Consider the following 22,698-nt stretch of genomic DNA (forward strand, 5'->3'; position numbering starts at 1 on the left):
GACATTTTTTTTTTTTTTTTTCGTCATCATCTAATTTTTCAGAGAGTGTGTACATTTGTCTGAGAGTTCATTATGCGCAGGCCGAGCTGCTTAGGGGCAAAGGAGCGGCAGGATTGTTGGTTTTTGAGAAATTGGCAAAGCACTGATGTGTAACGTTCATAGAAAATAAATCATAAACACAAAGAGGTCATTTAATGTAAAGTGCATGTTTGGCTCTTTGGATTCTCGCCGGGGATTGTAGAGTTCTTGGTAAATGTGGGTGTGTTGTTTTCTCCCTACATAAGCACATTATTTTAACGCACAGGATAAAATCATTTACATCCTTCAGCTGTGGTTGATCCACAGAAAGACACTGATGTGAGCAGGAGCCACCAGCTAATATGGATCAGTGAAACAGCCTCAAGGCGTGCGCGCGCGCACACACACACACACGCATAAAAAACACACACTGATCGCTGACCTTTGCCATTGCATATATAAAACATCAGGTACTTTAAGGCCACATTATTCGTTTATTAGGGTTCAACGCTCCAAATGGCAGAACTCCTTAAAAGCGTGCACTCATTTTCTTGAGGTAGTGTGACGATGATCAAGATCAGGGGTGAGCACATTTTCTGACTCGTGGGCCACAATGGGTTCTAAAATGTGACAGAGGGGCCGGAGCAGGAGCAGATGGATGGAGTGTTTTGGTGACCCATCTCATTGGAGAGAAAAATATATCATGGCATATGTAGAAAACATGTGCTTTAATGTCTATTGAAAATGAACAAAGGTTGAAATCCATCTATTTTATTACTTACTTACTATTAATATAGTAGCTTCAAGTTCGGTAGGCCGGATAAAAAAGCTTAACGGGCCGCATATGGCCCCCAGGCCATAGTTTGTCCAGGCCAGATCTAGAGTGTGACACAAATTGCAAAAACAATAGCACACAAATATGTTAAGTCTAAAACATGTACTAGTAGATATTAAGTGCATTCTCAAATGTTACATAAAATTTTGCGTGGTGCAAAATAAAACAGTAAACAGCAAGAGTAGCTCGCACCACATGAGGATCTAGGAAAAACAAACACACAAGCAAGCAAACAAATAAACGTCTGTGACAGTGAAAGTAGTGCAATCCTGTCAGCACGCCAGCTAAGGTTATTAGCCGATAGCTTGTTGGGTCCACTCCAAGCTACCGCAGCCTGTTTTAGTGAGGTGTGTTTTTGGTTTGTGCATGAACAAATGATTAACATCTGGTTACTAGCTGTTCCTGTTAAAAATGTGACTTAAAAAAAAGTAGAAAAGTGAAAAATAGAATGATCTAGAGAGTACAAATAGCACAGTGTTTAACTTTGGACAACACTGTCAATGCCAAAGTTAGAGCCAACAGAGGCTGGACGTTACAGACACTGCTCCTCATAAAACTTGACCTCCAGGACACTTGGCTGATGGCAGAGCTTGGCAGGAAAAACCCCACAACCCACTGACTCTGTGTTCAACTGAGATGTTGCCTAATCTGTGTTTGAATTTGATATGTGCAACATATTTTTAGCTTGACTGACGGACAGAAGCCAAAAATTCTTCATCTCAATAACGGCTGAACTGCATGAGACTTGGCTGTGTGAGGTGCGGCATCATAAATGCACCAAAATCCAAACTGGTGTGTCCGATCATGTTGTTATTGAACTGCAGAACTTTTTCACAAACGCTGGTGAACTCTCTGGAGACGGCTGTCTGTCTCCACCTCCTTGGTAAACACACCGCAAGTTGAGTTCACATCAAGCAAAGTCTGAACAAATATCTGAAATTGCAGTGCCAATGTACCGCAATGCTGCCAGGACTTTAATTTAAAAATAAATAAATATGTTTGATGGCTTCATTCCTTTCTTGAACGGAATCAAACAGGCTGAAGTCACTTTGACTTTGAGGAGCATGAAAAAGCTGCTGGCGGCGGCGCTTTTGGCCGACGCCATTGCTTCTTGCCTCCGCCGAGCGCACGAGGGCCTGAAGCAGCGTCCGGCTGCTTGTGGCTATATACTTTAAATGGCTCCAAGTATGCGGGTGTGTGTCAGTAATGATAAAAAACAAACAAACACCCAGCAAGTCAGTCAAAGGCGTAGGGGAGACGTGTTTACATTTGGACTTGTTGAAGGGACGTCCCTGCCAGGGATTCCAAATAATAACGTCGGCTAAAGGTGACCGGGAGGTTTTCGTTTTGTTGTGGGAAGAGGAAGAAAGAAAAAACAAGTGGAAAAGGGCGATTTTGCATAAAGATTTGACATTTAAATTAAAATATGACGTTCCAGCGCCATGTTTCTGTGATTTGGTCTTTTGGCTTCAGCTGCGGTAGAAGCGATCAAGGCTCTTTAAATTATGGAAGTTTGAATTGCGGATAACAGAGTAAAGTAATCAAATTATTCAGGATGCATAAAGCAAGACTTCTGAAAAAGCCATTTTAATACATGTTGCTGAAGACATTGAAAGAAAAGAAAGAACAAACACCACAAAGTATCATAAAAAGTAATCTCATTCACTCTCACTCAAACTGTATTTAATAGGAAACAGGCAAAATGTACAAATAATGATATTGACACTACATTGCAGAAAGTTCAATGGCAGCTGGAGAATATGAGGATATTTGAAAACTGATATCCAGAAACACCGTGTTGTGTTTGTTGTGAGACAAATCGCGCTGAGCTCACAGCCGCGCGTGAAACAACAAGTGTGAATAACCAGACAGCAGCGGGGATGTGGGGAAGGAAACAGTGTGTGTGCCGGAGCCGATTTCTGACCTCAGGTCTGTACTGCAGAGCAGATCCATTGCACCGTGTTTTCTCATGCGTTACATGCAATGCAACTACAATGCACCACAGCTCTGGGCAACGCTGGAAGCTGTTCCCGCTCTCCCCCACACAATGGTTCCAGTGTGCAGCCTCGGGCTTGTTTAGCGTCCTATGACCAGCAGGGGGCGCTGTGAGCGGGGTTTGGTCACAGAGCACGAAACAGCAGAAGGCTCCTCATGTTAATGGTCTCCCCATCACTGAAGTTCAGCAGTTCCAGTCCACTCCAGCCTCTGAGAGATCAGCGGTGGCGTTAACCTGGTGTTTACACACATACAAGCAAAATGTCTCCGTACTGTACGTTCTTGTTCTAGTCTTTAGTGCAGCTTTTCCTCTTTTAAGAGAAAAAGGGTGAGCTATTTGCGCAATTGCAAAAAACTAACTAAGTAAATAAATACATAAATAAATAAAATTAAAAAAAAATTCAGACCTGTTTTCTATCTCACTCTGCCTCCTCATCTCCTCACCGGCACTTTTAACTTCAAACCTCGTGCTGTTTTCCAACGATGCTCCTGTAGAGAAAAGAAATCCAATACATGGATGGAGGACTGGAGCTTCCCCTCAACCCAGCAGCTCCTGGAGCAGCGCTTGAATTCTGGTCGACTCCTCCAGCAGCAGCAGCAGTAGCAGCAGCACGTCGAGGTGGTCGTGGCTCCCCAACGCTCTCGCTGCTGCCTTCCCCCCCGGCGCTCTCGCTGCGGACACACCCCTCTTTTCTCTCTTTTTGACCGGGAAAAAAAAACGCTCCAGTGACTAAGGCAGAATGCTCGGGGGCCATGTTTAGGGATGAGGCGATTCTTGGCGGCCAATAGGGAAGCCCCTGGTGTGGGGCCCGCTGGCCTCCAGGGAGGGGAGGGCGGTTGATGGAGGGGTGGGGGGCTGAGGTAAATGGACAGGGTTTACTAAAGGTCACTTTCTGCTCTCATCACAAGTGGAGCGCAGCGACGGGGAAGAAAAAAGACAAGAGACGGGGACGCAGACACACGTTGCTAGATCTTTTATTCGAGTTCATGCACAAGTCAAATAACACAAAGAGAAAGAAAAAAAAACAAAAATAATAATAAGGAGGGAAGGAGGCAAGTCGGGGAAGTAGCAGCCACACAGCAACGACCTCCCTCGTCAGCATCCAACCGCTTCTTCCACATCGTCCACAAAGAAACAACAGCCTCGCATGTCGCTCGCACACACCGGCGCCATCACACAGGACAAAAAAATAATAAAAGTGTTTCTCCAAAGTGCACACGCTCAGGGCGTTTTCCCTTTGAAACGCTCGACGGGCCGAGAGAAGAACTCAGGCGGACACAAAGGATGAAGTTTCCCTTTGAGACGAGCAAACGTTGCACCGCTGAAAGTGTCGTCGCGTCTGTGTTTGTCGGCAACAGCGAGCTGATCCAGACCTGGATCCCTCTCCAAAGAAAGAAAAAAAAGAGAGACTGTTTGTGTTTGTGTGCTGCTATTTTAAGATTCGGAAAAATACAGGAAGAGCACGGACACATCGAGCTGAGAAAGACAACTCCGTTACCTGCGACACACAAGTTACATCAGCCAACTTGGGAAAACTAATCTGAACTCAAAAAAAGAAGAAAATAGGCAGCAAAAACAAACACTATCATGAATGTGTCACCCTTTCAACCAAAACATGGATAAACTTCCTTGAAAAACAACAAAACAAAAAAAACAGGATTTAAAACTCCAATCTGAAATACGGGATCCCTTCACCAAAGCAGTTCAAGCTGCGTTAATCACAGCAGGTCAAAGGTCAAGTGATTTACAGCACATGCTCACTGTGGCTGAGTAACGCCGCGTCTGTTACACTCTGAGGGCTCTTTTTTTCCCCTCTCCTTTTTTCAATTGTGGCACAGCTGCGTCTGCAGCAGCAGCAGCAGCAGCAGCAGCAGCAGCAGCAGCAGCCGGCTCATTTCTGAAAACAAATGTCACGTTGAAAAGGTCGGGCCTTTAAAGATGTCAGCGCGCAGAAACACAGGCCTGGGGAGGAAGGGGGCGCACAGCGCCGATGTGCAAACGGCGTCATCGTTGCAGTGCAATGTTTTCATTACATCCCATTACATCATTACAGTGGTGGATTTTGAAGTATGGAATTTAAACAAATAATAAGAAAAATAGTAATATATAATAATAACGTCCACCCTGGATTTGGTCATCTGGATTGTATTAGGAATTAAACAGCACAAGTGACTTTAAAAAGGTTCAACATTTCCAGCATCAATTTAACTGACAGTAACAACATGAATCAAATTAAAGGTCCCATATTATGCAAAACTCAATGTAGTGTTTTCTGACATGAACCAGTGTCTCCAGTCAGTCAGTCAACTCCCTACAAATGAGAATTCATTCTGTTTGCTCCACTCTTCATTAACGGTTCAGGCGTTCAGCCCTTTGTGATGTCACAAAGTGTCCTGCCATCATGCACACACCCCCTCCCAGATCAGTGACACCATCTCAAGTCTGGTATTTATTCCCTTTCTGATGTTTTCGTCTCCTTCTGAACATGCAGAGGGTTGAACAAGGAGGAGGCTAAAAACTCTCTGCAGGAGGCTGCAAACAGAGGGCTAAATATGCTGGTTTCTAGAGATTTGCGGGAGTTTTTCTTAGAAAATGAATTGTGCCACTCCACCAGTGTTTGGGAGGAGGAATAAAGATGTGAAAATGTGCATAATATGGGACCATGAAAGAAAAACTTAAGAGAAGAACCCGTGTAATTTTGAAACACAGCAATAAACTGATAACACAAACAAGAATAATTAGTCATTTCCTCAGTCAATTAAAAAAAGAAAAGAAAATCCAGACAGCAGCTCGAGGCTAATCTCAGCATCTCATCTCAAACAACACGTGATTAAATAACTGCAACTAGATGTGTCTAGATATCTATGACACATGATCATGGAACTTAAAAGAACACAGTTGACAGTGCAGTGTGCAATTTACGCCCATCTAAATAACATAACATCCCTTCCCTTATCTTTCTGAATGTCTGTCTGACTTGTCCCATTTTTTTTTGTAGTGAACCACCTACTGAGGTACAAACCTGTTGTCAAAGCAGCTGGAAGATAAAATCCCTTTTTTTTTCTTCTCTGAAATCTCTCAAATATATCAATATACAGATAGTACGCGGCTTAAATATACACACCACTGATAAACTTGACATTTGTCATATACAAATTTACAATTCAACTCAAGACCGACTTGCAAAAAGGACTAAAAATTAACACCAAGAACACTTAAAGTTGGCTCACTGCCTCCCCGGTTCATCTTCCTCCAGGGCCTTCTTGATCTGATAACAACTAAGCGGTGGGTCTGGTGGTCTTCATGCATGCTCGGGCTTTTCTGGCGAGAAACTCAAGTTCTGACAAACTGACAAAAAAACGCTGGACGCTTCTTTTTTCTTTTTTTTGGTTTAGACAAATGGAACACAAAGCTGGGTTATAGCTGCAACATGATGCTGTGGTGTCACCCCGGGGCCCATCACAACTAAAAAGGTGAGAAATAGTGGGAGGAATTTCATCTCTGGTGGCACTCGTAAAACAGATCACTAGCTCGTTTTTCCCTTTTCTCAGACAGATTAAAAGATTCATCAATATATTCTCTTCCACTATTTTCTCTCTTTTTTTTTTTTTTTTTCTTTTTTTTTACAAAGGAGATTGTGTATAAATCTCTGCAGTGTGAAAATAAATAGTGTTGTGATGTTTCAGAAAGGTGGAGGATGTTTTGGGGTCACGTCAGTTCGTCCTCAGTGATGCTTCACAGGCTGCTGCGGCTCTGCAGCTCTACATGGCCAGCAGCGACTCGTCCGGCCTCTCTGCCTTCTTGCGTTTCGGGGTTCCCTGCACCGCGCCCGGCTCACCACTGGGGGGCGACATCTCGGCGGCTTTGGCTCTCTCCTCCAGGAACTTGTCAAACTCTGGCAGGAGACGGATGGAACAGGAGCGATTAAAACGAGGCAGAGGAGCAAATTCAGAGGTGGGCGTGGCTAAAGGGAGGACAGGCAGGAAAATGAAAGCAAGAGGTTTGTCACCGTACCTTCACTGGTCACGCCTTCCTCGCCGTCATCTCCCTGCTGTGGAACAACAGAGAACAGTTTCACCAGCAGGAACAACGCGCGTCAGAAAACTTCCTAGCCAAAAACGATCATTTCTCCTGAATTATGTGGAAATTGTGACAACATACATTTCTTCATTCCTCCTAACAGCTAAATGTCAGAATGAAACCCCGCAACACTTGGTATATCACAGCACGCACATTAAATGGGTAATTTCCCCATTTCCATGTAAAAGGAATTGATTGAATGCTTCGTTTATTTTAGTAATAAACAGCTTTCTATGGGATTTGGTCGAGAAAAATCCAACTGAATTGACTTTTTAGTCCACTAGATGGAGACACCTGCTCACTGTCTGGCACTGTCAGACCGGCAGGTAAAAAAATATAATATCTATCAAACACTGATGGTGTGATTCAATATTTCAACACCTACTTTTTTTTAATGCTGACTATTAAACACCAGATAATGTAATATTATATGGAGCGTCGCAATATCAGCCATACTGCAATAATGTTAAATGCAATTCAAAGGAAATGATGATAAAAAGCATCATCTGATGTACTAGCATTCAAAGTGTCATGTTCATTTCAGTAAATATCACCACAACACAAGATTTCTGCTGCAGACTGTGAGTGCTTTGAGTTGAACTGTTGTTATGTGACAGACCCAGAAGGTGTGGAAATGTGAGGGGGAAACGTCGGTTACATCCAGGACAGAGTTTTGATGTGAGGCGGAAACACAAAGAGAAAAAGGCAAAGGGAGAACAAAAGAGAGAAGTTCAGGCAGGAGTAAAAAATGATGATGGGCTCACCACGTCGGTACTCAGCCACTCCTCTATGTCATCCATGACAGAGGGCTGGGCTCCAACACTCTAGGGGGAGCACCACAGGTGGCCAGATGGGGGCAGCAATGCCAAAAACAAAAAAATACCAAACCAAAACACAACAAAAAATAAGGCTTAAATGAACTTCAAGTGCACAACACAAAGCATTTTGTGAAGAAAATGATAAATAAGTGGAGCTGAGTGATTGTGGATGGACCGGCAGTGGAGAACACTGAACAAACATCAGCGGAGCTGCATGGACAAGCTGGTGATCATTAATGTTGCAAGCAATCGTGCATGGAAGAACTCGGCAGGGCGCGTCGCTCCGTAACCTGGCGACTACACTCACATGGTCCCTGAGAAGTGTGAGTCATCATCATCACACACGGGTGTTCAGCAGCAGCCCTGAGATTTCCCCCACCCCGTCATTAAGCCCAGAGCCTGACAGCAGCTGTAACAGAGCTGTGCCCCTGCTAAAATGCAGGTTAACAGCAGCCATTTAACCTGGAGCTGTTAAACTGGAGTCACACAGTCAGCAAAAATCACAACTAGGGAGGCAAATCAATGAATGAAAGAATCATGTGAATCATGAATCAGGTGATTCCTTTGTAGCACGCTGAGACCAGGTTTTATGTTTGATTTGTGCTTTTTCTTAGGAGCAGAAAGTGAAAATTCCTCAGCTTTCTGCCAGCTGCCTTCACAGAAACTGGCTCTGTCCCAGGTGCAACGTTTATATCAACAGCCCAAGTTCTCATAAACTTTGCAACTAAAGGTCTGAGAACCAAAACACTGCAGCTCTGGTGCAAGGACTCTGCTGTGAAGGTAGTCGACAGCGTGCCAGAAGAGCTTTCATTCATTTCCTCAGTGGTTCTCCCACACATAGATTCATTTATTCATCAAGTCTGCAAAAGTTTAGTCTTCGTACTTCATTTTTTTTAGCTGAAGTTTAAAGATTTTGCATAAAGCAGATAAAGATGGATCATATATTATTTATAGATTTTTTTTTTTTATTTGATTAGATTTGTTGCGCTAGGATCAACATTTGCCTTCTCACCTTAAGTTTGGGAGATTTTTTCTTTTGGGTCTTTTTCTGGAATAAAAACAAAACAAAACTATGATAACTAGTTGATAATTGCTGAACTCAGTATTCGCCCATGTGCCAATCTTGCACTTTTCTCGGTCGCTCGAAGCAGTTGGGCCAATCATCAGTGTGATGGGGGCGGGACTTAGCGAAGGGCCCCGATCCAGAACGTGCTTTGAACGGATATGAAAACGCAGAGCGACAGCTGTGAGCGTCACTGGATGTAGAGGCCAGAGTGGTTCGCACTCACCGCGACGGCAGCAGGCTGCATGACATCCAGGGTGGGAGGGGGGTCGTCGGGGAAGCCTCTGCTTTCTGCCGAGGAGCTGACAACAGAGGCAGGTGTGAGATGACACAGCGACACTGGCGGTTCACTGGTAACCTCCCTGCAGAACTGGCTCCTCACACACATGATGTGTTTTCACACAGAACTGGGAAGGCCACTATGACATCCTGAGGTACTTAGTATTAGGAATGGCAGTGATGATGGACAGATGCAAGACAGAAGACAGATGAGGAGGCAGGCTGGGGGCATTTTAGGCTGTGCCATGCAAGTGAGGTTTGGATAAATCAAAAGTTCCTAGAGAATAATCTTTGACTCTAAAAAAAACATCTTCTTCCATATCCCATTGACAATCCTGGATATACATCTAAAATTTCTAAGTTAGTTAAAAAATTAAGCATTTATCATAAATACTGAGGAGCTTATTCACCGATTCTCCCTACGTCAACAGTATGTTGGTTAAGTTTAACTGTTATGCAAAAACACTTATTAAAAACCAAATAGCATTGACTTTAATCAATATCTCCAAGACTGGTAGATAAAGAATTCTGGCCCAAAAAACAGGAGGATGTACAAAATAATCAACAGATGGATTTAGAAGCGTATTTTTTCTTCTCACCTGTTTTGTGCAGGAGCAGCCAGAACTCCGGTCCTGGTCTGAGCAAACACATCAAAGTCGTCCTGGCCGGCAGGCGGCTTGGACAGCGAACTCAAGGTGCTGCTCACACTGTCTGCACCCACGTCTGCAGGTTCACAAGCAAACTACAGTTAACAGCAACACACAAGACATGCAAGACTAATGGAACAAGACAACAGGTAAAGACATTCTAGTTTTAATTTAAGCTCCACTCGAGCTACTGGAGTTGAAGCAAAGCAGTTTTCCAGTGAAGTGTTCTCACACCTTTTATTATAGATCTCTGGAAGACGCATTTAACCCTCTGTTTATAGCCTCCATGAAGAACGCCCCTATTTAGCTTCTTGCTAAGCCTGATCATTTTTTGCACCTTTCTCATGTCAAGTGCAACAAGTGCAGCAGCTGGTTCAGATATTTAGGCTCACCTCCAAAAATACCTCCAAGCATGGGCACAGCCTTAACATTAAAGCTAGATTTAAAGATGAAGCAAAATCTGCTTTTGTTGTTATTTCAAACACGTGCATCAATCCAGTGATGAACAGTGGGATCAGTAATACACATATGTTCAAAATGCTTAAGCAGATTCAGTTATTAAGCTTTGCTCTTGAAGCAGGTGAGTGAGTTTCCCAAACATTGATCAGATGTTGGTGTGAAATATTTGATTGAAAACAGCTGGTGTAGAAAACTGTGAACATGTTGAGTCAGAGGAGGATTGCGGAGGCTGGCTTTGAAGTCTGGAGAGGAGCGTGCGTACCGAGGCCAGCGAGGCGAGACGCCAGCGTGGCTGGGGAGCCCGGGGCCACGCTGGACGTGTTGCTGAGCACGGCCGGGGAGCCGGGGCCCAGGTCGATCAGGTTGTCCTCTGTGGCCTCGTTCAGCACCTGCAGGGCAAGAAAGACGGAAACTGTCAGAGCTGTGGAGCGACATCTTTATGGCTCACGAGCAGAAGAAAAAAATATATTTAGCACGGGGGGGGGGGAGGAAAAGGAGGAAAATAAGAGTTACTCTATTGTTTCTGTAAACGTAAGAAAAACTGGTCGAATTCAAGGAAGACACAGGTTAAATAAAGCACGTTAGTAGCTTTAAGGAAGGAAGGAAAATGTCTGCAACTAAAATGGTGGGAAATAAAGATTATATTCTTCTGAAAAGTTTCTTCAGGGGATTCAAAAATGCACCATTGAGTGAAATACTGAATGGTTAAATGTGCTGGCAATTAGGCTGAAAGTGCTGTAAATGACTAAGATCAAAACAATCCCCTGAAGAAGCTGGAAGTAAGAGCAGAGATGGAGGAGGGGCAAGACGAGTCATTAGGCTCTGGAGGATTTCCGAAATGTATCTTAAACTGCCAAATCCTGCATGTGTGAATACATGTGAACACAATATGAGTCGTCACCGTCAGATGGACCTCAGGCTTTAACTTTTTGCTGCGGCAGTCAGTCAGGGGTGCTGCAGTCAAAACATGCTGCAGAAGGTGCCGTACAAGGCCCTGGTGTAGCCATGTTTTAACTACGTGTGCAGTGCGGTGACACAAATCACTGAAGGAGAATGTTTTTGTTTGGTTTGTTGTTGTTGTTTTTCCATACTTGCCTGTCTCAGCTAGCCACAGACACAGAAGGATCGAAAAGAACAGAAAAGGAAGAGACAGTGAATACCGTTAGCATGCCAGTGCAGGGACACAGTCATGGCATGGTAACAATGGAAGAGACGTCATGCCCTGGATAACACTGGAGCAGGGACAGGGAGGTGAGTGAGCACCGACAGGACGTCTTGTTCATCTATGAGGTCGGTTTGTGTAAGACTGAAGGTGTGAATCAGCGAAAGCAGCAACGAGGTGGAGAAAAACTGATCCAAGCAGGGATGCAAATTATCGATTCATTCATTAATCGTTAGTTGATTGACCTTATCGATCGATTAACGATTCACTGATAAGAGCTGATTTTTCCTGAGAACCTAGATTTCACAATGAAAAATGGGTAAGGAACAAATTATTTAAACCTTAAATAATGTTGAGGGTCCAATGTGACCCATTTCTACATTAGAGAACAGTAAAAACACCCTCAACATTTATCCTCTGACTTTAAGTTGATTTCTAATGGGTCACATTTCAACTTTTTTTTTTTTTTTTTTAATAATAATTTTATTAGGTAAAGGTTTTACTTTCTTAGGTATATTATGACCATTACAGTATCTACAGACGAATTGCTCTTTACTGTCACTACACTGTTATAATCATATTAACTACCCATGTGAAAAATTTTCAATTAATTGCAACAAATTTAATTAATCGATTAAATTCTTAATCGACGATTAATCAATATTTGATTATTTGTGAACATCCCTAGATACAAGTCTAAACACTTTGCCTCCGTTTAGACAGAAAGACAAAAATAAAGTGGATTAGTAAAACAGTTGCCAAGTAGGAAAATGGAGGCTGATCTCAGCGCACTGGGAGGATAAGGAAGTAAAAGAAAATGACAAAGAATTCCTGCAACAATCGACTGCGGTGCCAAAATAAAAGCTGCCACTCCTTCAGAATAAAGGTTTTCCTGTTTATAAACTTCTGATGTCAGAACATGGGGGCATATTGTATGAAAGATGTGAAACATGTGTACATTATGAGTGTACATCTATATATCACACACATATGCAACGATCACAATCACAGTTTGAAATGATGAGTTCAATGTCATGAAACGTCACACAAAGGCTTAAAAAAAATCAAGTGTGAGCAGGATGTTGTTTTACGAGTGTGGAGACAGAGGGCAGCGAGAAGGTCATCCAGCAGCAGCTGCTCAGAGACTTAGTTTCTACATCTGGCTTCTCTCCACCAGCACCGTTGGCATTGTTGAGAGAATTTGTGCCACAGCACGAGATTTTAGCAGCAAAGTGACATGAAGGCGCGTTACAGTTCATGTCCTTAACAAGTGAGTGGAGACTGCAAGGCAAATGATGAAAAAAGCAAATGAGCCCAGCTAATGACACCTAATGATGTCAACAGAAGCAGTGTCAGAAAATCCAAGAGGAAATGCTGCAGACCTTTCTTTCTTTACATTTTTGAATGGGACAACTTTTGGCACTAAGCTGTTTGCAAGTTTCTTTTTTTCCTCATTGCAAACTTCTGCCACACTTCCTTCCCTCATTTCCAGGCCTCCATCAGAACTTATTGTTTTCCAAGGTTGTTATTTTTGCAGCTGATGAAGGGTCATCTTAAAACGAATATAAACCATCAGCAAAATTACAGTTTCACCAAAGCCTGAACCTTGTGGAAACAGAGAGTAATAAACAGATGAGGGATTCAACTACTACAGACCACAGTTAGACTTCACAAGGGCTCCCTCTAGGGGGATAATTTATACAGCTTTTAGTTGTTTCAACAAAAAAAAATTGAGACACCTTGTGAATAAACAGTAACAACAAATAAACAAATCTGCTGTGCTTTTATGATGACAGTGCCTCCGTCTTCGATCATTTTCCAATTATTTCGGCGCTCGCTAGGTGTGTCATTTCTTTGGAATTGTGGGACGCTGCAAAGTTTGACAACAGTGTCGACATGCAAATGCACGCAGTTGCACCGAGAGGTAAAAATACTGGCAAATGAAAAGCCATGGGCCGTCATGTAAATATTGAGCCTTTGAAGGCAACCTCTGACTCACCCCATTGTTGACACTCTGAGCTGTGGACCTCCCAGACCTGAACCTCTCGTACCTGTGGCAGAGGCAAACAAAAGGGTGGAGGACTTTGAGTTCTGACAACAAACTCCTGATGAATAAAGATTAACTTCAAACAAAGAGGTAAACATTAATTCCTATGCACATAATATTTCAGTTCAAAAAATGACTTTGCCCTTGGAAGTTTCCTCCTCACCTGTCGTAGCGCAGGAAAATGTTGTTGAGGTCGTCGTTGACGTGCAGCAGCTCCTCAGTCACGGCCTCGTTTGAAATGCAGGAGATGAGCTCCACTATTCTCTGCTGCATGGATCTGCAGGTCCTGTTCAGCTCCTGTACAAACGCAAAAGTGAAGAAAAAAGGTCCACATGCCTCCATCAAAGCAAAGTGTCTTTAATGTGTCTGTTTATTCCCACATGCTTCGAATAGACGCCACAGTGCTGACCTGTAGTAAGTCATAGTCAGAAGCATCTTCCTGCCCTGGCACCATCTCGGTCAGCATCTCCGACATCACTTTAGTGTTTCCACGAACGACGTCCAGTTCGCTGCGCAGCCGGCAAATCTGTGAGGCAGACATTTAAGAGGTGAGGACGAGAAACTCTGTGAAACCTACGGGGACTCAGCAGCCAAACAGCATCACATACTGTTCCGCGCTCAAGTACAAATTTTAAATAATGATCCCATAATCAAAGGCTGCCACACAGCTTTCCATGTTTACAGCAAACACTGGCTTGTTTACTTGATGATTAAGTTGAGGCAACTGGGATTTTGGCATCTTGCAGGCGTTCCGCCTCTTACCCAAATGGTTTCTTCAGTTCTCAAATGTCTTAAAGACACCAAAAACCAGTTCAGCTGCCTCAATTTACTCTTTACTCTTTTCACACTGGCTTGTTTTGTTATTTACATATAAACATGACAGGGAAAAAAAAAGTCCAAGTGTAGGGTTTTATTCTAATTAACCCGCTAGTTTCAGAGTGTTTGGGAGACTGAAGTCGGACCTGTTCGGACGTTGGGTTGATGGCTCCGGAGGCGAGGATGTTGGGGACCTGCGGGCTGGTGTAGGACGGCGGCACCGTCTGTGGTGTGGGCTGAGGTGTGGTGCTGCCGAACCTGTGCAGAGCGGAGTCGCCCTCGGGAGCAGAACCCACCTAACAGCAGCGGACACGGAGATAACGTGAATAAAGGAATATTAAACATTCTTCAAAGTTACATTCTGTTTTTCAGCGAACCGAGCTATGCAGCTCTTCACACATCCAGACTGTGCTGCCTGGGTTGATCAGTTAAGGAAACAATGGTCACGTTGTGGAGTGACCATTTTAAACAGTGCCCCTGTATCGAGCTGCACCAAAGGCCAAATTGTATTTGTGTACCAGAAGCTCAAACTTGATACAGGAAGAAGTGCAAACATTAGGAGTGTAATTGCTGTCACAATGGCACGTACAGGTTAAACTCAGCTTTCAAAATAAAAGTGATAAGAATACAAGTAAGTATTGTAACATTTTGCAAAATGTGCACGACAGGGGAATGTGTGAACAAGTCGGACAGACAAAAACTGAGGTGAGCGCTGCGAAGCCTCGTACCCGCTGAGGTGTGTGTATGGGCGACAGCGTCTCCAGCTCTGACGTGGGGAAGTCGATGCCTTTCCTTTTAAGTTCCTCAAAGACTTGGACCACACCTGTGAGGTCCGGACTGCTCCTGAACGCATCGGCCCATGCCTGTGAAAGGCAGAATTAGTTACTCATTATGTCACGAATGAAAAAGGGGATTGTTCTGTGATGGGTGTTGTGTTGAATATTGCCAGTCTGCAAACTACAAAGCCCCCCCTCCCTGATATCTCTCCCTTCCAGCAGTTGACAGGCCCCGGGGAAAAAAATAAAAAAGCTCAAACAGTTGAGCTGAAAGTCTTTGAGAAGCACTTAAAACCTTAAATCACAAGTAAGTTTGACCTAAAAATGACTTTTTTCCCAGAAACACTTATTTTTAGAAATGTGCTCAGATTTAGAGCAGCTGAAACTCCTCCTGCTCAAAACAAGCTGAATTTTACCCACTCTAAAGTGTACGTACTAGCATCTCCAAGGTGAAGCAGATGGCTAGCGAGCAAAACAACTGCCCGAACACGGCTTCCCACAAGAAAAGCTGACAATGACTGGGTTGAGCGTAATGTGAGTCTATTTTACCCACACATATTTATCCAGTCAAAAACATGTCTGACCAGTGAGGATAAAGGGAACTGCGGTCTATTCTCCTCTCTGCCATACGGCTGAGTACAGGTCTCCCTCCTGCACGCATGCTGTCAGCTTTGGTCACATGGTGTCCCTGGTGGTAACAGGAGTGTCCCACATGATCACTCCGGGGCTACCTGAGCTGTTGCAGGTAACCAGAGAAGCTGCAGGACAAAAAAAACCCTGGAGGCACTGCGCTATCGCTGCAGTGCCGACTGGGGACATCTTCTAATCTGCAGCGCAGCACAATAAACATCTATGCAACCGCCCTCCCACTATCTCCACCAGACGCTAGATTTTATGCAATTTTATGAAGATGTTGACGTGATGTATAACTAGGAAATAGGCTAACGAGCTTTATGATACCAGGGCAATGCCCTGAGATGACAAAGGGTGCAGGCAGATTCACGTTATCTTACCTGAATCAGGGCGAGTACTTTATCCTGAACGATCGTAGGTGGGTTGTTTTTCGGTGAGATGACTTTAACAAGCACGCCGTCGACAAAGTCCCTGCTGGTGACCAAAGCGTGAAAACGATGGCCGCAGTTCTTCACACACGTCTCCAGGACCTGCAGGATGCAGAAAATGCATTAATTCTAGAGAGAAATGGAGTGGTTTTTAATTTTAACGGTCAAGGACATCCAAGCAAGTGGATGTGGCTAAAAGGAGGACCGAGGCCATGAGATTAATTATCTTAGCATCGCACCAAGCCCCTTTTGTACTCACTGTTAAAACCAGCATCACTTCCCTATAGTTCCTGTTGCCATTCAGCCTTTTCTTCATGGCTCTAATGGCATCCTTTGGTCTGCACATGAACACAGAAGTGCAAAATATGACAGCAAATAATGGCTTTTAAGAATGGACAGGTAAACCACTTCAACACGCAAGAGGTAGAGGGAACAACAGGTGCGGACACATTGTGGGAAATTCTTTGGCTTTACGCAATGGCTGCCCTGAGAAACGTACGTAATAATTAACTTGCTGAAATCTTTGACCACTGTTGTGACTGATAAAGCTTGCAGCACTGGGCATATGGCAACGCCCTCATTACCTGAGGAGATAATGTACGGTAGAAAGCAAAGTGACCTCTTTAAAAAGAAGGTTCACTCTCAGCTCTAAGCACCAGTCAGACCTAAGCGAGCCAGTTTACAACTACACAAACAAGAGCTGAACATCAGATACCAGTTTAAACATGGACCAGAGGGTTATAGGGGAGACGAGATAAGCCTTGCATAATGCCAAACACACAGCAAGGGCAAGGCTTCTTCTACCAGTATTTAGCCTGGCCAGCACATTATGTAAACAGTGACAAGGCTTTCTGCGGGAATTAGATCAAGACACACAAAAGAGTTCACGGCACACGGATATTTCCTGGTGTCATTTACCCATCCTCTGTCTCGTTGATGATGTCACATATTTCCATGTTGAGGGTCCAGTCCTCACTTTGCAGAGAGCCATCGGTGGCTCTCTCTGGAAACAAGAGGAGGGGAAGAAAACGTACTTTAACAGGACGGTTAAAGCAAAAAAAAAAAAAAAAACACACCTCTATGATTCACGAGCCGCTCGTTAGCGAACTATCAGCTAACTTGGACGTTAATCATTTAAAACAACTGCCTTAACGATATCCGTCAGTGTTTACCACACTGTCAGGACTAGGTAGCAGATTAAATAACCGTCTGCGTGGTAAACAACATTTCAAGAGCAATGACAGCTGACGATACCGTTACTACTAATTAGCTCGGCGGCTAACGCTTGGTGTTCCAGCTGTAGCGACACAACTCATTCAGAGCCGTTAGCATGCTAATGGTAGCAAGCCCGCAAATGACAGTCGCACCAAATAGACACATTCATACGGCACGAGTATTATTTGCCCACATGCAGCGTTACCAAACGGTTGTTTGCTTACCAATGCAATGACCCACAGGGGTACTGAAAGGATTTCCCAGAAGGAACTCCATCTTGCTCGACAACAAACAAGTCAGTCCATGGGACGATAATGATGATACATAAGAAACGTCGGCCTAGTTCCGCCCACGACCAACCTGATTGGTTAGGATACTCGGTCCTGCAGCTCCATTGGACTGTGAGGATGTCCGTCGCGGAAGTAGGGCGGTCAAAAGTAAAAGGTACCAAAGGTTGCGTCGATAAAAACCAAATCGCAATTTTATGACAGTATGTGGTAAGCCTATACAGGTAGCATGATAACGCTGGGTTACAAAAAAAAAAAACATTTTATAAGTTGTCTATGTTTTGTTTTTTGTTTTTCAGCTGAATTAGGACCATTTTGCACCACTGAATCCAAAAATGACATCAATTTTTCTCAATCAGGTCAGGTTTATGCTAATTTGATTTATAAGAATCTGATCTTCTGGCAAAATTGGTTACATTTTACATTGGTTACAAGGTTTTAGGAGGTTTTCTAACAGAATGTATGAAATGTTACAACAATCAATTTCTATAAATTGAATAATAGACATTGATCAAGGTAAGTACATGTAAATTGAACGTTACATCGTCATTGTGCAAATACATTGTGCAAATTCTGTGGCTCAGTTGGTAGAGCAGGCTACGACTTGATGATCAAAATCCCGGCTCCAACTGTCCACATGCTGAAGTGTCCTTGGGCAACACACTGAACCCTAATTGTTCCCAATGGGGCGAGGCAGCGTCTTGCATGGCAGCAGCCACTCATTGGTGTATGAATGTGTGTGTGAATGGGTGAATGAGAGGCCAATGTAAAGTGCTTTGGGGTACCGTGAAAGTGCTGGAAAAAGCGCTATATAAGTGCAGTCCATTTACCATTTCTTCTGGAACAGTGAAGGAATCTTTGTCACTGATGTTAGGAAGAACATAGACAGGTACTGGAATTTCATCACAGTGAGCTACAGGACGATTCAAGATCAGGATTGTTGAGGCTGCTTCGGTTCTTTCTGGTGATCCCAGTCACATCAATAGTGCACAAGTAGCAGTCAGTGACATGGTTTGTCGGCTCTCTCCAAACCATGGGAATTCCAAACTTCAGACAGACTTCATGACTTGTACATTATGTGTGGCACCCAAGTTTTATCCTGGTCACCCAGTTTAATACCAAAATAAGCATGGTAAGCACGCTTTATGAAACTTGTGACTAGATTCCTGTTAGGAACAATGGTGCATTCACTGCAGATGTATCAGAATATGTCAGGCTTATTTATATCAAGATCTTCTAATTAGTCATACTTTACTAATTGTTTTTTAATATTATATTGCAAAATCTTCAGATTTCGTTGATTGCAAGAAATATCAAAGAATTTTGCATCATATGACGTGAAAATACCTATACATGTAAACAAACACGTCAAAAACAAATACGTAGCTTAGTTCAGAAAGTTGACCTGACTGAGCAAAACCAATGTGATTTTTGGATTCAGCACATCAAAATTATCCTGAATCAGCTAAAAAAAACCAAAACAACTTACAACAATAAATTTGGTGTTGACCAGTGTAATTATTACAGATGGATGAAAATGTCCCCCCCCCCCCCCCCCAAACAGTTTAAAACGGTATTACCGGAAGCAATGTAATGATGCCAAATAAATAAGAAGGGGGTGAAAGGAAAAGAAGATGTCAATTGTTGTACTCATTTGCTCATTTTAATTGGTAAAGTAAAACCAAATTCTTTTGGACATGTAATAATGATTGAGGGTGTCTTTAACCCAAATTAAACCTTATGTAGAAATAGAACTTTGCATTGAGGACTTTGGGATGCAATACTAAGGATTTCAAAACAAGAAAATATATAAAAATAACATTGCATTAACAGGAAACTAAACTGATATTATTAGTCACGACTTTCTGCAACAAGCATGTCAAAAGCACTACAGATGATCCAGGGATGACTGTAAACTTATGGGAAGTCAAAGCAGCTGACATCTTAAAAAAGAAAATAAATTACAGTCATTGTTTTGCAAGAGGAGTACCATCACACCAGATCTCACTGTCACACTGAGTGTAATGTATTTATTGAGAGTTATTGTTCTTTTTTTTATTATTACTTCATTGACAAACAGTAGCGCTTTGAAAATATATAAAGAATATTTTCACCATTAAGACATTTAAAACCTCCTTAGTCCCGCATAAGTTTATGTTTGACCGTGGAACTTTCAGATGTCAGGTGAACAAAAAGAGCCCCAGCAGCAGTGCGCGCTCTCAACTCATACATGTCGTAGTCATGGGCCCACTCCACGTTTCCCCAGCATCGAATCTGTGAGGACAGAAAAAATGAAAGGGGAAAAAAAGTGTCAGCAAGAGAAACTGGATTGCAACCTTTATCAATACCATAAACATCCAAAAGTTAAGTTTGGAAAACATCGTCTCTATATATTATGAGCAACTTCACATGAACAGGAAAACAGTCAGTCAAGACACAACTTTGAACAGTTTGGCTCCATGGAAAAGGCAACGAGAACAGAAGATGGTGCCGTTTGTCAACTGCACCCTGCCTGCACTAAGGCTTACAGACTTCTAGCTTTTGTGCTCACTAAGGCAGAGTGACGGCTGAGGAAACAACAACAAAAAAAATCATCAACATTTTTACGCATTCTTTTTAATTACTTTTTTTTTTTTTAACAACCTCAAATTTGGTTTAAAAGAACAATAATTTAAAAGCTGCAAGTTTATGAGCAACACCTGTGCAAAATAATGTTACCGAACAGAGGCAATGACACTACATACATTCTATACTGTAATTAAGACGTTGCCAAAACAACTGTGCCATCTCTCTACCTGATATTCCTCCTCCAGTCTTGAGAGCAGCACAGCCTGCTCCACACCCAGATGTCTGTCGATAACACCAAGTGAAAGCACAACAGACTTCAGTTGGGTAATCACATACTCCAGCCCTGGTGATAAAAAAAACAAAACAAAACAAAAAATACATGATTGACATGATATAGTACAGCATTGTAATTATGTGTTAATATTTGTCAATAATTTAGTCAATCAATCAGTTAACTTTTATTTACAGAGTGTCAAATCAAAGCCAAAGGCATCTCAAAGTGCTTTGCACAATCAAAGATAAAGACATCATTGCCATGGTATCAAATTTATATTAGCCTATTAAAACTATGACGTGTGTAATATTTCATTCAGTGTTTATTCTGACCTGTCATGGACCAGAAGTTGTAAGAATTCAGATGTTGCTTGAAAGTTTCTTTGGTGGCCTCTGGGATCTCAGGGCCCAGAATGTTGGAGGATGAGCCAATGGTGACATTATACCTGCAATGAAGTCACAGCATGTGACAGTCATAGAATGGCAGTCAGAAAAAAAGTTTTTGATGATGTTAAAAAAAAAGCTTAGGGTAAAATAAGAAATCAAACATTTAGATGATCATTTTATGAGGAGCTTTAAGTGTGTGGACTCCATCTTCTAAGTTAACTGTTGTGTAAGTGTACCATCCAAGAGACCATCAAGTCACCTGTTTTCAATCCACTGCAGCACTGGGTCCCATTCATTCTTCTGTAGCTCCACCAAGCCATAAGGCTCATCTACTCTGTAACTGCAGAACACACACACATTCAAAGCTGTGCCTGAAAGCAACAATGTTTGGATAAATAATTTGAAAAATGTATTACATAAACAAATTTGATTATCATTTACAATGATTTTGTTTCACTGTAGAAGCTTAGATATAGACAAAATAGAAAAAAAAAACTAAACAAATTAGCTTTAAAATGTAACTAATTTCAGGCTATTTTACACAGAAAAATGAAAGTATTGAAAGCAGAAAATCCACGGTCATATAGTAATAAGCTTTGCTTTTTACCAAACTGTGTCAGTTTCAAGAAACTTGAGGGCTGCATTAATCATCTGGTCAGTGGTACGTTGTGTGGGATTGTCCAGAGCTGTGTTGCATAGGGTTGTCTGCAGGAGTGGATCAGCATTAGTTTTTTAATCTAGTTTCTTTTTAAATGCTCTAATCTTTGTAATAAATGCAAACAGAGAGAGGAGAAAAAAATAGCATAAGAAAGAAATTATTTGGAATTATTGCTTTGGCAATAAACTAGTAAAAGCCACAACTACAATTACATATGCAAACACTATTTGCTGCGTGATATTGAAAAGCAATAAAGCACTAAGAACACACTCACCAGATGCATTGTGTAGGACTTGAGAGTGTCCCTTTGAGCATCCCACTCTGTTGCCACAGCGATGGCAAGAGCTTCATTTGGCACAGTGAACAGCTTCCCTCCAGGTGTTTTCAGTTTCCTTCGGTCTAAGTTAACCTCATACAAGCCATCTACAGAAAACACAAGTATAAATGTAAATAGAAGCTGTGAAAATTGTATCTTTAATTAGAAAACGAGAGAAAAAGCACACACTTGATCTAATACTTGTGCATGATCATCAAGAACAACAGCAAAAAATGAAGTTCCTGATCCAAAGTTAGGTTCTTTCTTAGAGAAACTTAACACTTACTTTCACCTTGGGATATACTGACGTCTTGATAAAACCTCCTCCTTTCTGGAAGACAGAAATCGTGTAGGTTTGAAATATACAACATAAAATGAATTATTAAAAAAAAAGAAGAAGCTTAATTCCAGCCGGTTTTAGTCTTACCTACTGTGGCTGTGGAGTATCTCAAAACGGACTGACAGTTCTGACCCCCCGGCTGCACTGCGCTAATAGAAATGCTGTTTCCGAATAGAGATCGTAGTCGCACCAAGTTCCTTAACATAGTGGCTGAAGGATAAACGTGACTAAGAGAAAAGGAAATGTGCAGCTTGCGACCCGTTTTAGCTAGACTGCTCTATATAAGGCCCCCTTTAACGTTAACTGGCGCGCAGCATTTCTAGCAGACTTAGCATAATGTTTTACCTCAACAACAACGCTCTTAAAACATAAAGACGCTGTCTCACGTATTAATCTCCCATTCCTTTTCCTACATAGCCTTCACGTTGTAGCTTCTTGGTTCAAAAACACGCTGTGACCTTCCCTGCTTGACAAATCGTGTTGAAACACCTTTCGAAGATGGGATATGTAGTTTTTTGAGTGAGTCGCTACACGGGTTACACAACGGGAAGAAACTACATCCGTGCACTTCCATAAAGCCTTCCGCAAGAACAGCCA

The 22,698-nt window shown here is 42.5% G+C and overlaps 2 protein-coding genes across 3 annotated transcripts; both read right to left on the minus strand.

Annotated features, from left to right (window-relative positions):
- Nucleotides 1-3,807: 3,807 nt before the first annotated feature.
- On the minus strand, nucleotides 3,808-17,642 carry tom1l2b (target of myb1 like 2 membrane trafficking protein b). Of its 2 annotated transcripts, XM_076034671.1 has the most exons (15): nucleotides 17,497-17,642; nucleotides 16,976-17,060; nucleotides 16,317-16,395; nucleotides 16,010-16,159; nucleotides 14,949-15,083; nucleotides 14,367-14,516; nucleotides 13,814-13,930; nucleotides 13,568-13,701; nucleotides 13,357-13,408; nucleotides 10,458-10,584; nucleotides 9,689-9,812; nucleotides 9,037-9,112; nucleotides 7,694-7,753; nucleotides 6,864-6,900; nucleotides 3,808-6,744 (listed from the first exon to the last, which is right to left on the minus strand). In XM_076034671.1, the coding sequence occupies exons 1-15, from the start codon at nucleotides 17,546-17,548 to the stop codon at nucleotides 6,611-6,613; spliced, it is 1,512 nt and encodes a 503-aa protein (XP_075890786.1). In that variant the 5' UTR covers nucleotides 17,549-17,642; the 3' UTR covers nucleotides 3,808-6,610. The 2 variants fall into 2 exon arrangements, with proteins under 2 accessions (XP_075890786.1, XP_075890788.1); XM_076034673.1 differs by lacking the exon at nucleotides 7,694-7,753.
- A 1,468-nt stretch (nucleotides 17,643-19,110) lies between these two features.
- Nucleotides 19,111-22,675, minus strand: atpaf2 (ATP synthase mitochondrial F1 complex assembly factor 2). The gene is made up of 8 exons (XM_076034675.1): nucleotides 22,189-22,675; nucleotides 22,048-22,092; nucleotides 21,720-21,868; nucleotides 21,395-21,492; nucleotides 21,047-21,127; nucleotides 20,734-20,846; nucleotides 20,355-20,470; nucleotides 19,111-19,833 (listed from the first exon to the last, which is right to left on the minus strand). The coding sequence occupies exons 1-8, from the start codon at nucleotides 22,304-22,306 to the stop codon at nucleotides 19,696-19,698; spliced, it is 858 nt and encodes a 285-aa protein (XP_075890790.1). The 5' UTR covers nucleotides 22,307-22,675; the 3' UTR covers nucleotides 19,111-19,695.
- Between the last annotated feature and the right edge of the window lie 23 nt (nucleotides 22,676-22,698).

The sequence above is a fragment of the Nelusetta ayraudi genome, unplaced genomic scaffold (assembly GCF_046127955.1).
Source record: "Nelusetta ayraudi isolate G7.1 ecotype Tasmania unplaced genomic scaffold, CSIRO-AGI_Nayr_v1 ptg000042l, whole genome shotgun sequence".
Taxonomy (NCBI): Eukaryota; Metazoa; Chordata; class Actinopteri; order Tetraodontiformes; family Monacanthidae; genus Nelusetta; species Nelusetta ayraudi.

Bases quoted from the DNA above. Each gene is read 5' to 3' on its own strand.
- tom1l2b (XM_076034671.1), bottom strand. From the start codon at position 17,548: ATGGAGTTCCTTCTGGGAAATCCTTTCAGTACCCCTGTGGGTCATTGC. The intron at 15,084-16,009 runs GTAAGATAACGT...TGCCTTTCACAG, and splicing joins AAGTACTCGCCCTGATTCAG to GCATGGGCCGATGCGTTCAG. The intron at 13,702-13,813 runs GTCAGCACTGTG...GCGTTTGTACAG, and splicing joins CTGACTATGACTTACTACAG to GAGCTGAACAGGACCTGCAG.
- atpaf2 (XM_076034675.1), bottom strand. From the start codon at position 22,306: ATGTTAAGGAACTTGGTGCGACTACGATCTCTATTCGGAAACAGCATT. The intron at 21,493-21,719 runs GTGAGTGTGTTC...CCACTCCTGCAG, and splicing joins AGTCCTACACAATGCATCTG to ACAACCCTATGCAACACAGC. The intron at 20,471-20,733 runs GTCAGAATAAAC...TTTTATCACCAG, and splicing joins CAACTTCTGGTCCATGACAG to GGCTGGAGTATGTGATTACC.